Consider the following 14,808-nt stretch of genomic DNA (forward strand, 5'->3'; position numbering starts at 1 on the left):
CGACCCCCCTTTATTTTGAGGCTGTGTCCTCTAGTTTTAACTTCCTTACGAAGTGGAAAGAATCTCTCCGCCTCCACCCTATCCAGCCCCCGCATTATCTTATAAGTCTCCATAAGATCCCCCCTCATCCTTCTAAACTCCAAAGAGTAGAAACCCAATCTCCTCAGCCTCTCCTCATAATCCAAACCCCTCATCTCTGGTATCAACCTGGTGAACCTTCTCTGCACTCCCTCCAATGCCAATATATCCTTCCTCAAATAAGGGGACCAAGACTGCACACAGTATTCCAGCTGCGGCCTCACCAATGCCCTGTACAGGTGCATCAAGACATCCCTGCTTTTATATTCTATCCCCCTCGCGATATCGGCCAACATCCCATTTGCCTTCTTGATCACCTGTTGTACCTGCAGACTGGGCTTTTGCGTCTCATGCACAAGGACCCCCAGGTCCCTTTGCACGGTAGCATGTTTTAATTTGTTTCCATTGAGATAGTAATCCCATTTGTTATTATTTCCTCCAAAGTGTGTAACCTCGCATTTATCAACGTTATACTCCATTTGCCATATCCTCGCCCACTCACTCAGCCTGTCCAAATCTCTCTGCAGATCTTCTCCGTCGTCCACACGATTCACTTTTCCACTTATCTTTGTGTCGTCTGCAAACTTCGTTACCCTACACTCCGTCCCCTCCTCCAGATCATCTATATAAATGGTAAATAGTTGCGGCCCGAGTACCGATCCCTGCGGCACGCCACTAGTTACCTTCCTCCAACCGGAAAAACACCCATTTATTCCGACTCTTTGCTTCCTGTCGGATCGCCAGTCCCCAATCCACTTTAACACACTACCCCCAACTCCGTGTGCCCTAATCTTCTTCAGCAGCCTTTTATGGGGCACCTTATCAAACGCCTTTTGGAAATCCAAAAACACCGCATCCACCGGTTCTCCTCCATCAACCGCCCTAGTGACATCTTCATAAAAATCCAACATGTTCGTCAAGCATGACTTTCCCCTCATGAATCCATGCTGCGTCTGATTGATCGAACCATTTCTATCCAGATGCCCTGCTATCTCCTCTTTAATAATGGATTCCAGCATTTTCCCTACTACAGACGTTAAGCTGACCGGCCTATAGTTACCCGCCTTTTGTCTCCTTCCTTTTTTAAACAGCGGCTTAACATTAGCCGTTTTCCAATCAACCGGCACTACCCCAGAATGCAACGAGTTTTGATAAATTGTTGCAGGATGTTCACGTTTGTAAGACCGCCTGGCAGGAGGTGTGCGATGTATTTCCTTTCCTAGAAATGTATTTAATTGGACGGCAAACCGCTGCAAATGAAGACAAAATAATTGTTTACGAGAGAGGCAGAAAAAAACGCGACTGTGTCTCATTGCATCTGATAAAGCATTTACAGGATGTGTTAGCAAACGAGTTGGTACACATGGGGTCAATATCAATGGGCCGCTTTTTTGATGCTCTCGCTCAATGGTATATTAAATACCCGTTATCAGTCTGTACAGGGCATTGCAGGAAACATAAATGGGTGTGGTGGAATTCGATTACCGAGAACGAAGGGTGAATGTGTAAATTAGGAAAGAAGGATGACAGGCGTTGTCCTGCAATGAAATGGGGCAATAGCGGGACTCAGGGGCGAAGCACTGTGGCGAGAACCAGGAACAATGGGGATGTCCCGGCTGCACTGAACATATTTGCCGTGGTTACATATACGTATATCTGGAGGCAACTGGAGCTGAGGGGAAATAAAAATGGCAAGTGAAGTTAAGAAGAGACATCTGGCGTACGTGGAAATATCGTTGGAATGCAGAGTTTAATGAGCATTCCTATCCGATTATAGTCTCTGAGTCCCATCGGAAATGTCGAAGTTGACATGAGATCACCATTTATTCTTCTAAATAACAACATGGTGTAACATATCATGAAATTGCAGTGATCTCAAAACACAAAAAGTGCCTCTTGGTCCATCATTTTTGTCGCCATCCGAAAATGAAACATGCAACCTTATTCCAACGTTTGCATTTGCTCCGTAGCTCTAAATTTTCTGGAACTTGCGATGGATATCCATAAACCGTTGAGGCATTCTGTACATATTACCCTCAAGGCTGTGAATGGCAGAGACCCACAGGTCTCTGTGTGATTTTTGTTTCTGATCTCCCCTCTAATATTTCCAAAAACCTGTGGAAATCTATCACCCTTAGTCATGAAATTATCTGTTAAAATAAGCACGCACTTCCCATATAGTCTATCCTGACACCTTACAGTTGTGTACAGTTTCTTGGAATCCCCATCATCCTCCACTACCCCAACGAAAAAGAGAAGACAATCCATTCTTTCCCATCCCTACAGCTTACCAATTCTAGATGCATCACAACTTGCCATGGCTCCTGATCTGTCAAAGACGACAGAAAAACTACAAAGGGTCGTAAACGAAACCCAGACCACCACGCAAACCAGCCTCCCATCCCCTGAATCTGTCTTCACTTCCCACTGCCTCGGAAAAGCAACCAGCATAATCAAGGACCACACGCACCCCGGCATTCTCTCTTTCCACCTTTTCCATTAGGAAAAAAACGTACCAACCGATTCAAGAACCGCTTCTCCCGTGCTGCCATCAGACCTTTGAATGGTCCTCATATTAATATGATGTTTCTCTGTACACCCTGGCTATGACTGCAAAGCCACATTCTGCACTGTCTCCTTTCCTTATCCATATATAGTATGCATTGTCTGTATAGCGCGCAAGAATTGATAATTTTCATTGTATCCACATTTTGCAGATTATCCCTGTTATCCTTTTGAAATAAAGGAACAACATTGGCTATTCTCCAATCCTTAGGGAGCTCTCTTCTGGCTAAAGACGATACAAAGTTTTTGTAGAAGGCCCCGCAATTTCCTGCCTCATCACCCTCAGTATTCTGGGATAGATCCCATCAGATCCCGGGACATGTCTATCTTAATGCTTCTCAAAACACACAACACATCCTCCTGATTTATACTGACATGCCCGAGAATATCAACATGCCCCTCTCCAGATTCATCATCCAACAGCTCCTTCTCCTTTGGGAGTAGCGATCCAAATGTTTCGCTGAGAGCCTCATTAAATTTCTCCGACTCCACGGATAAACTCCTCCCTTTGTCCTTAAGTGGACCTACCCTGTCGCTGGCTACCCTCTTTCTCATTACCAATCTAGAAAACGCCTTGAGATTTTCCTTAATCCTGTTTGCGAAAGACATTTCATGTCCCCTTTTAACCCTCCTACCTCCTTATTAATTTTATTTTTTGCTTTGTTAATATTCGTCGATGGCTCTGTCTGTCTTCAGTTTCCTAAAGCTGCCCCCTTTTCTTTTGACTAAGCTCACAATTTTTCTTGTGATTCAAGATCCCCGAATCTTTCAATCCTTCTCTGTCAGGTTCACAGGAACATGCTGATCCTGAACTCTCATCAACTGGCCTTTAAAATGTTCCCACATGACAGATGTGGATTTAGCCTCAAACAGCCGCCCAAATGAACATTACTCAATTGCTGCTTAATATTGTCGTATCGCCTTCCCACAGGTTAGCGCAGAGGTCTACTCTGTTCCTTATCCATCAGGATAAATCGTAGTGATTATGGTCCCTTCCCGAAATGCTTCCACACTGATACTCGTGTCACCTCGCTGCTCTGATTCACCAATAGTAGATCTGGTACGGCCCATTCCCTATTTGACTATTTCCATATTGCTTCAAGAAACCTTGCTAGATGCATCAAACAAATATCACCTCTCCTCCACCCCATCCCGCACACACACACACGCACACACACGCACACACACACCCCATCCATGCACCCAGACATTGTGAGAGCCCATGTCAATATAGGAGACGTTGCCATCAACTACCACAACAACACTGTTTTCTTTTACATTCTCGAAATAATTGCTGCGTTCAAAAGAAACTGAAATAATTGCAACATCCAAGTTTTAGATAGAACATAAACAACGACGAAACACACATTCTGACTGAAGTATTTGGTCAATACACGTTTATTGATAAAATCCAGCAACGTTACATATGAATGCATACAGACTAAGGGAACATTAGTTCCTGCATATGGGACATTTGGCAGCGCCGGACGATGTTTAAATAAATAGCGATACAACAGGTTGACCAATTCTTTTACAACTATTTAATGGGGTGTCAAATACAACGTAGTTGATATTCCTTGACGCCTTTCATTCATACACAAGTTTCGCAATCTTGTAGTAGAGATAACGTATACAAACAGAGCAATAGTTTTCATTATTAATATAACCAGCTAAATTATTTAAAACTAACGCTGTTTAAAAATTTAATTCAACATCTGCATTACAAAATCTGAAAAAAGGAGAAAATTGAACTGCAGTTATTTCAGCCCAAAATATCATGGTAATTAATTGACATAAAGGTAAATTCGCATCGACTCAATCGTAGTCAGCATGTTCATACAGTTCGCTAAGATAATGACAATTTTCTCAGAATGCATCCTGAAGTTCTGTCTTATCCGTTGTCATTAGACGCTGACATTTACTGGAATGGAGAAAAAAGCGAGAGTAAGGGCGATGTGCATTACCACTCAGTTGATCGAAATCTCACCTGTCAACCTCTAGTTCAATTCCCAACTCAATGTTTCTTTATTTTTAAATATGTGGTTGACACGCCAAAGCAATCGCGATGAAGTCCTACGCTGACAAATGTGAAGGCCATCTTAGAGAGCAGAATTGGCAGTTAAGGCATTCTGTCAACGGAAGTGAATGTGAAGTACCAGAGAACTAATTTCAAAAAGACTAGAAGAATTATCCTGTAGTTTGCCAACATCTGACCATTATCTGCCATTCAATCAGCCATCCCATTTAGCAACTGATCTTGCCGTTCTCACTGAATCAAGGTTTCCGTTTTTGTAGTGCAAACGGCGTCCCCATGTCCGTTATATCAAGAGTGATTACATTTCGAACACATGGTTAAAGCGTGCTTTTGACCTGAGTTGGTCATACGTTGTCTATCTTCATTTTCTTTTGCTCTATTAAAACAATTCCAACCGCCACTAGGACATGATAATTCTCATCTTTACTCGTCAATCTGAACCTGTTCACCTCAAATAACTTTGATTAATCAATAAATAACATGTTCGCTCGCATAATTTTAATCTTAGCTAATGGATAGTCACATTACAAGCGACAGAAATCACACACTGCACAATCTCACCACCACCACATAAACATTGGAACAGATAATTAAACATTGTTGTTCACAGTTTGGTAGAAATGTTTCTTCATTTTCAGACACAGGGTCACTAGCCTTCTACACGGGAATCGCACAACTTCTAACTGTCAGGGCGAAAGCCCTCTTTCTTACCAAACTAGGAGGACGACAATACAGTAGGATCTGTGTTGTTATGAGTGCTGTGTTTGTGATTAGATAAAGAGTATTGTGTTATGATGGGAGTGAAGGAATAATGCAACTCTTATTTTTCTAACAAATTGACTACCAGACATTTCTCATCACTTACAGGGAAGCGTTTGCAAACAAATGTTTACGTAAAGCCGCATAATGGCAAAATCAGGCAGATAGCAACATCATTGCTTTTTAGAAAGTTATGCCTGGAATTGTGACCTCAAGACACAAAGAGCGATAGGGTGGCCTTCAGCCACAAATCACGTAGGGATTTCATTGCGGGGTTTCCAAAAGGCCATGATGTGCGGGAAGATTTATGGCTGGAAAATTTGCAGAGAGCGTGCTTAATTACTGGAGGAGGGTTAGAAAGTAAATCTGGCCAGTGATGAACTGGGATCGATGGTACAACAGGAACAACAGGAAGTTTCGACCTTAACGTTTTTTTTCAAATGAACTCAATTGTACGGATTATAGAATGTGGTTGCTGAGGCAAGACTGTTTCGGAAAGTAACGATCAAAGTTTCCAAACGAATGGCTTTGTTTTCCCCAGCTGAGCCGGTTGAGGAGACGGGAAATGATACGGAAGAGGGCCCACTGATACTTCAAAATATCCATTGCCTTAACAGCAAACAAGAACTAAACCAACTAAAGTTCCGTCAATGAGAAACCTGGTGTTTCATTCTCTTTCTCGGCAATATGTATTCCAATTAAACAGCGGATTTGCTGACTGCCTGCAGTTGCTGGAATGTTATCAGGTTATGTAGTTTACAACTTGTTCTCCACATCTCCATTAAGACAAGATTCTCTTCTGCTGAATAGTTTGCATTTCACGAGATGTATTGAGTATGAGTTTGTTTAAATTGAAAGTGTACCCACAATATCTTGCCATGGACATCCTCTCCAGTACGACTGGTGATTTGCAACCACACCTTCTGCCTAGCGAACTCTGATGTTTTTGGAGGTTACCTCTCAATTTTCTGGCCGTTGGTTAGAATTGAATTGAACGCAGCCTTTTTACACAGAGCACTTTTACTGGAATAGTGTCACTGATTCAACTCACCAAGAGGAGAGAGGTCGTCGCCAGCAGTCCTCTCTGTGAAGCCGTTTTCAGGATCTCTATTCATCAGCAAGTGACCATCCTGTGTCCCATGTGCTTCAGTCTCAGCATCAGCATAATCGCCCAATACCAGATCTGCAATGAAATAGAGATTTCCGTTAAAACCACTTGCTAACACTGAGCACACAGAAATTATAATATTTGTGTCAATCTACCCGGTTTTGAGCACAGGATAATTGATCAACGTTCATCTTATATGTAGAAAAAACGAGAGCATCGAGAAGGTTTGCAGTTTGCTAATTAGTGGTCGGATAGTCTCAGTTTGAACAACAAAGAACAAAGAACAGTACAGCACAGGAAACAGGCCCTTCGGCCCTCCAAGCCTGTGCCGCTCCTTGGTCCAACTAGACCAATCGTTTGTATCCCTCCATTCCCAGGCTGCTCATGTGACTATCCAGGTAAGTCTTAAACGATGTCAGCGTGCCTGCCTCCACCGCCCTACTTGGCAGCGCATTCCAGGCCCCCACCACCCTCTGTGTAAAAAATGTCCCTCTGATGTCTGAGTTATACTTCGCCCCTCTCAGCTTGAGCCCGTGACCCCTCGTGATCGTCACCTCCGACCTGGGAAAAAGCTTCCCACTGTTCACCCTATCTATACCCTTCATAATCTTGTATACCTCTATTAGATCTCCCCTCATTCTCCGTCTTTCCAAGGAGAACAACCCCAGTCTACCCAATCTCTCCTCATAGCTAAGACCCTCCATACCAGGCAACATCCTGGTAAACCTTCTCTGCACTCTCTCCAATGCCTCCACGTCCTTCTGGTAGTGCGGCGACCAGAACTGGACGCAGTACTCCAAATGCGGCCTAACCAGCGTTCTATACAGCTGCATCATCAGACTCCAGCTTTTATATTCTATACCCCGTCCTATAAAGGCAAGCATACCATCTGCCTTCTTCACCACCTTCTCCACCTGTGTTGCCACCTTCAAGGATTTGTGGACTTGCACACCTAGGTCCCTCTGTGTTTCTATACTCCTGATGACTCTGCCATTTATTGCATAACTCCTCCCTACATTATTTCTTCCAAAATGCATCACTTCGCATTTATCCGGATTAAATTCCATCTGCCACCTCTCCGCCCAATTTTCCAGCCTATCTATATCCTGCTGTATTGCCCGACAATGCTCTTCGCTATCCGCAATTCCAGCCATCTTTGTGTCATCCGCAAACTTGCTGATTACACCAGTTACACCTTCTTCCAAATCATTTATATATATCACAAATAGCAGAGGTCCCAGTACAGAGCCCTGCGGAACACCACTGGTCACAGACCTCCAGCCGGAAAAAGACCCTTCGACCACTACCCTCTGTCTCCTATGGCCAAGCCAGTTCTCCACCCATCGAGCCACTTCTCCTTGTATCCCATGAGCCTTAACCTTCTTCATCAACCTGCCATGTGGGACTTTGTCAAATAGAAGGCAGAAGGATCACAATGCATCAACCATCAAATATGAACAGGCATTTCTTATTTTCCCGGCAGAAAGTCGAAAAAACATTTCATTCCCTTTGCGGCTGGGTGCAGATAGTTTGATAATGTGTCAGATATATATTATTCCAGCATTGTTAAATTTATCCACTGCATCACTGCGCGTTCATGGTAGCGTCCTTACACGGTTTGGTCGCTTTGATGCTTCGTTGATACTATTCGATAGCAGCGAGAGAGGGAGAGAGAGTGTGTGTGTGTGTGGGGGGGGGGGGGCGGGGGGGCAGGTGGAGGCGTGGGAGTGGGTGGGCGGGGTGGTGAGGGGCTTGGAGTGGGGTAAGGGATCAAAACTGACAGTCAGAAAATTGAAGTCATACTGACCTTGAAAGCTGGAGCAGTTCCCCGCTGGAATTTCTGATCCCAGATCCGCGTCATCTAAACTGTGACTGGTGTAATATTCGATCTGATTGAGGGAGTCCATGGAACCAGAAACTGCTAAAGAAAAAATTATTTGTTATTGGGGAGATAGCTTGGAATGTAGGGGCAGAGAGCACAGTACGTACATCGTTCCTGTGTCACTATACCGGAAAATTGATAGGGCGCCTTTCAGTGATAACCTTAAATAATCAGAAATACAATAGTTCAAGGAGAATTATCAACCCCTTCTGATCAGAGCAACGCTGTCCAAATAAAGCTGTTCCAGGATCCATACTATCAGTGTTAGATCTCTTCGAACCTGGTATGGAGAGCATTAGCTATGATGAGAGGTTGCAGAAACTTGGTTTGTTCTCACTGGAGCGACGGAGGTTGAAGGGAGACGTGATAGAAGTCTACAAGATTATGAGAGGCATGGAGAGCGCGGATAGCCAGGAGCTTTTTCCAGGGTGGAAGAGTCAATTACTAGGGGGCATAGGTTTAAGGTGCGAGGGGCAAGGTTGAAAGGCGATGTACGAGGCAGATTTTTTGCACAGAGAGTAGTGGGTGCCTGGAACTCGTTGCAGGGGGAGGTAGTGGAAGCGGATACGGTAGTGACTTTTAAGGGGCCTCTTGACAAGTACATGAATAGGATGGGAATAGAAGGATATGGTCCCCGGAAGGGTATGGGGATTTAGTTAAGTCGGGCAGCATGGTCGGTGTAGGCTTGGAGGGCCGAAGGGCCTGTTCCTGTGCTGTAATTTTCTTTGTTCTTGGTTGTTTGTTGTTTGAAACAAAGGAAGTGATTGCAGATTATAAGGCATGATGTACGTTGTTAATATAGAGACATTGAGTGGTGTAACCTGATGATGAATCCTCCTCGGACCGAACACCTACCCCCTACCGCACGCAGTTGTTTATTATTGCTAATGTAAGTTCGCCTGCAGTGACTGTGGGAATGACAAACTAGATAAATGCATCATACTATATCTCAATGCGTTAAAGTAATCTTACCCATTCATTCATTCCCAAAATAGAGCATAAGTGTATTTGAACTGATATTGCGGCACATAATTTGACAATTCATATTAAATATCAGATTATAGAATTTCAGAATTTTCAGTTGGATAAGAATGGGTGCTTCCATTATGAACACAATGCAAAGAAACGAACAAAGTCACCAATGAAATTGTCCGAATGTTGAAATCCCCACCTTTGGAATTAAGTTTCATTGACAAATATAGGAATTGTAGGATTAATTCCCATGTTTGGATCATAAATCTCAGTTTTGCATGGATCCTTGTGAAACACAAGGCCCCGCATTCTACCATTCTGTATCTCTATGCATGACTCGTGGTTTGTGCTTTCTAAACTGTGACCAGAGAGATCATCATAATATCTGCATTAACATATTTATGCTCTTAACCAGACGACATTGACAAGCTCTTACGGCCACATAGGTATTTGTTTACGTACAGCCACTGAAGTAATAGACAAAACATGACAGCTGATTTACTCAATTAAATGCGAACAATGACGGTCTGATTATGTGATGAAACATGATGGAAAAACATATTTGCCAAAGCACCTGGAAAATTGCCATGCCCTGCTTCAATATAGCTCTGTGGTGCATTTCAATCCAAATGAGAGGGGAAACATGGACCTCTCATTTGGACTGAAAGATACCAATGTACATTTGAAAGTTTTGAACGTCTCATCCACTTCTTCCCCGCGGTATGTGGATCATTCCCTCAAAATAGCACTGATAATTCAGCCTTGCTTCTGTAGAATGATTTTATAACAGCGCTGCCTAACAGTGCGGGCACTTGAACGAAGGCTGACACAGACATGAGGCATTTTCACGAGGTAATGATGCAACATTCAGTGGAATTTGAAATGTTGATCAATTTGTTGATCACCTCATCTACTATTTGAGGCGTACGTAGTTCTCATTCTCAAAGTCCACTTACTTATCATAATATGTTTGTGTTTTGTTTTGTATTTTCTCACTTAGCAGGTATCCCATTGTATCTTGTCTAACAACCTAAAGATGACTTCTCTATTGTGCAAGGGACATGTTGCATTGCACCTTTCAAATATCGTTATTATTACTTATCAGCTGGAATTCAGATGTTGCATACTTTTTGCTTTGTATATTTAACAGATGTAATGTCATCACTGTCATTTTTAGATCATTTGAAAATACACCATCTGTTTTATGTTTTCAGCTTACCTAACTTACTAAGATTCTGAATCTTCTCAATTAGATAGTGATTACATTTGCTTTCTAATCTGAACTTCTAGTGCATGGCCATTTGATTTTTCTCCATTTTGCAGTCTGCTATTTTTTTCTCCGATATCATAGTGGCAACTGGAGGATTTTTACAGTTACTTCATTGCAGTGTTCATGTTCGCTAACTTGTGACAGAAATGTCTAAAATATCCTATACAATATGTTGCGATATTATTTTGCTTTGTTATATAATTTAACTTCATTGCCTTCTTCATTGTTTCTCGTGCCTCCTACCATCCTGTTTTCTTTCTTTGGTTTCCCCATCTCCAGCTTTCCATATTCTTTGTGCATTCCTGTTCCTTCAGCTTCAATTCAAACAACGTTTCTTTGGTCCACAATTTGACATTCATACTTGACTTTTTCTTACCTATTTGACAGCTTATATATTCGCAGCTCTTTGCTATACAACATTTCAAATTTTCTGAGGATTGACATAGAGCACCTTTGTAAATATTGTGACTTTTTGATTCCGAAGGTATCGATGTTGTCCCTCGATTGCCCCCCTCCCACCTATTACTTTGCAATTCCAGATGCGATCTTAAAGGCTATTGCATTAAAGTGACTCGGTTCCAGCTGTTGCTCTACCTTTTGAGTCCGTCTGCTCTGACTCATTCCCCCTTTCTCGATGCAGTGGAGAATCCTATTCTTTTGTATTCCCACTCGGATTCAATTATTATTTATGCATTGTAAGTATATTTTCCCTTGCTAATTTTTCCTGCAACAACAGTCTATGAATTTATCGGAACTGGAAATAATTCCATGATTATTTTTATATGGATAATTTTATAATTTACCCTAAATTAACTACACATTCTGATAAATATGAGCTGATGTATTGTGGGAGGTCCAACGAAGGTACCATATACAAAATGAACAATCAGTCACTAGGGAGTATTGACGAGCAAAGAAGCATTGATGTACAAGTCGATAGTTGCCTGAAGGTGGTAGAACATATCGACATTATGGTGAAGATGACGTACAGAATTCTTGCTTTCATTAGCCAGACATGGACTGTAGGAACAACAATTTATTGGTACAACTTTATAAAACATTGTTTCGGCACAGATGAAGGATTGTGTGCAGTTTGATTGTCTGCCTTTCAGTAGGACATGATTGCACGAATAGGTGTGCTGATGAGATTCACGAGGAAGGAACGTTTCAGTTGTGGGGAAAGACTCGATAAGATGTGTGTGTTTTCCCTGGAGCACAGCAGACTGAGAGGGAATCTGATAGAGGAATACAAATTTATGAGAGGCATAGATCGGGTAGAACATAGTAATGATCCTCGATAGCAGAGCTGTCGATGGTCACGGGGCAGAGATTTGAGCTGAACAGTTAGTGGATTGGAGGAAATCTGAGGAAATATTTTTGCTCAAAAGGTGATGGAAATATGAAACAAATGCCTAAGAGGTTGTGGAGGCAGATGTTCTCGCAACATCTAAGGAGCATTTGGCCCAGGTCTTAAATCGCCAAGACATAGTAGGTTTTGGGTCAAGTATTGTATAATTGAATTAATATGCTTTAGTATTTGCTGATTGGCATACATATGGTGGGCCGATGGGCCTGTTTCTGTTCTGTATGGTTCTATATGTTCCTCAATAGAGCTTTGTTTGTTGTTCCGTAGCAGCCACCTTCCCGCCTCCCTCCAGCACACTCCCCCCACGACCACCCGCCCCCCCCCCCCCCCTCAACACACACAGACACACACACACACACTGTCCGCCACGGGAATGACTGAATTATGTTATAGTCAATAAAGTTACTCTTCACAGTTCAGACATCTGAAGTAGTCAGTATGCAGCCGAGTGAGAATTGATAAAAGGGATTCCTTCTCGTTGTCTTCAACCAAACTACCAGAAGGATGAAGAGGCTTTGGAGAGATTACAGAAAAGATTTACCAGAATATTGCCTGGTATGGAGGGCATTAGCTATGAGGAGAGGTCGGATAAACTTGGTTTGTTCTGACTAGAACGACCGAAGCTGAGGGGCGACCTAATAGAAGTCTACAAGATTACGAGAGGCATAGACAGAGTGCATAGTCAGAAGCATTTTCCCAGGGTGGAAGAGTCAAGTAATATGGAGCACAGGTCTAAGGTGCGAGGGGCAAGGTTTAAACGAGATGTTCGAGGCAGATCTTTTACACAGAGGGTGGTGGGTGCCTGGAACTCGTTGCCGGGGGAAGAAATGGAATTGGATATAATAGTGATTTTAAGCGGTGTCTTGACGAATACATGCATACAAGAATAAAGGGATATTGTCCCCGGAAGTGTCGGGTTTTAAGTTATGTCGGGCAGCATGGTCGATGCAGGCTTGGAGGGCCGAATGGCCTGTTCCTGTGCTGTTACTTTCTTTGTTCTTTGTTCTTTGCTTTTTTCAACGAAGAAATAAGACAGACAGGAGCAGGGGCAATCTTCCCAAACTCATCACTTTTTTCTGCACTCATATTCAGGGAGACGCTCAATGTGAAAGTATTCCATCACAAGAGGATACTGATCATACTGCTGATCGTGTCATTTCGGTGAAGTTTCAAATGGAAATGGGAATTTCAGTGGAAGGGGCCTTTCTTCAGTGAACGTTCGCGATCAACCTGAATGTGTATAAATACCTGTGCCACATGTTTCACCGAAAATCTTTCCAGATGGAATACTCTCAATTTCTTCATAAATTCCTTGATACAAGCCAGCAGGCGGACCGCTGGCGCCAGTGACGGCACCTGTTTCAGGAAGCAAAGAGTGAATTGTTTTTCAGTACATTCCCCCGCGTTTACGTTTGAGGTTCTGTTTAATTGCGCCTTATCATAATAGAGGAGCTGTTCCTGTGCATGTTGAAATAGGGTCAATGTGTCAGCCTCTTACTCTTTGCTGCAAAATATCTCTCCCAATTGAAGTTATTTGCCTTTGCCTCTGAATTATGTATTTCCTGAAAGTATATTATATCCTGAAAGTATATCATAAGTCCTTATATATTTATGATTCATAAATAAGATGCACCTTAAGATGCAATGCTATTCATGAAGTAATATGGAAAAGGAACCTGCAAATCATTAAGAAAATCAGCACTGATTCAGACATAATTCTTCACTGGTGAATGCAACACGCCTGAAATTGACAAACGAATATTTTTTTGAACCACTTCCTGTTGTGAGTTTCTGAGAAATGAAAGTGACATTTGTTCTATGAAAATTAAAGGTAATGTCTGCCTCCCTGGGGCCGGGATCCAGGATGTCGCTAGTCGCGTCCCGGAAATCCTGAGGTGGAAGGGAGAGGAGCCTGAGGTAGCGGTACATATTGGTACCGCTGATGTGGGTAGGAAGGGAGAAGGGGTCATGAAAAGGGAGTACAGGGAATTAGGGAGACAGCTGAGAAAGAGGAAAGCAAAGGTAGTAATCTCAGGATTACTGCCTGTGCCACGGGAAGGTGAGGGCAGGAATGGAGTGAGGTGGAGGATGAATGTGTGGCTGAGGGACTGGTGCAGGGGGCAGGGATTCAGGTTCCTGGACCATTGGGACCTCTTTAGGGGCAGGGGTGATCTGTATACAAAAAACGGGTGGAACCTGAATCACACGGGGACCAATATCCTGGCCGGTAGGTTGGCTAAGGCTACTGGGGAGAATTGAAACTAGATAGGTTGGGGGGAGGGGAGCTAGAAGAGTTGACTAGGATCAAGGAACTAATTGATGGGGGGGAGGATGCAGGGGTAAGGGGAATTACAAAATTAATGGTAGAGGAGAGGGTGCAAGTGAATGAAGGCGGTAATTTAGATAAGGGAGTAGAGGGAGAGGGTGTTCGCGACTCATCAAAGCGGGTCCAGATAAAAGCTGGAATAAGGACACTTTGCCTGAATGCACGAAGCATTCGGAACAAGGTAAATGAGTTGATGGTGCACATCAGCACAAGTGGGTACGATCTAGTCACCATTACAGAAACGTGGCTGAAAGGTGACCAGGACTGGGAGATGAATATCCAGGGGTATCAGGCGTTTAGGAAGAATGGACAGGAAGGAAAAGGTGGTGGGGTCGCGCTATTAATAAGAGATAATATCAGGGTAGTACTGAGGGATGACATAGGCTCTGAGGAACAAAACGTGGAATCATTATGGGTCGAGATGAGGAATAGTAGAGGGAGAAAGAC

General features: G+C 43.0%; 1 protein-coding gene across 1 annotated transcript in view; it reads right to left on the reverse strand.

The window, feature by feature from the left end:
• Positions 1-4,013: 4,013 nt before the first annotated feature.
• LOC144482151 (scavenger receptor cysteine-rich domain-containing protein DMBT1-like) overlaps positions 4,014-14,808 on the reverse strand; it is a 50,045-nt gene continuing 39,250 nt past the window's right edge. Inside the window, exons 11-14 of the mRNA XM_078201372.1 lie at positions 13,284-13,391; positions 8,353-8,466; positions 6,489-6,620; positions 4,014-4,564 (exon numbers count right to left, since the gene is read on the reverse strand). Of these exons, the coding sequence (XP_078057498.1) occupies positions 4,548-4,564; positions 6,489-6,620; positions 8,353-8,466; positions 13,284-13,391 (371 nt within the window). The 3' untranslated portion in view covers positions 4,014-4,547. The remainder of the gene's footprint in view (positions 4,565-6,488; positions 6,621-8,352; positions 8,467-13,283; positions 13,392-14,808) is intronic.

The sequence above is a fragment of the Mustelus asterias genome (assembly GCF_964213995.1).
Source record: "Mustelus asterias chromosome 26 unlocalized genomic scaffold, sMusAst1.hap1.1 SUPER_26_unloc_39, whole genome shotgun sequence".
NCBI classification, from domain to species: domain Eukaryota; kingdom Metazoa; phylum Chordata; class Chondrichthyes; order Carcharhiniformes; family Triakidae; genus Mustelus; species Mustelus asterias.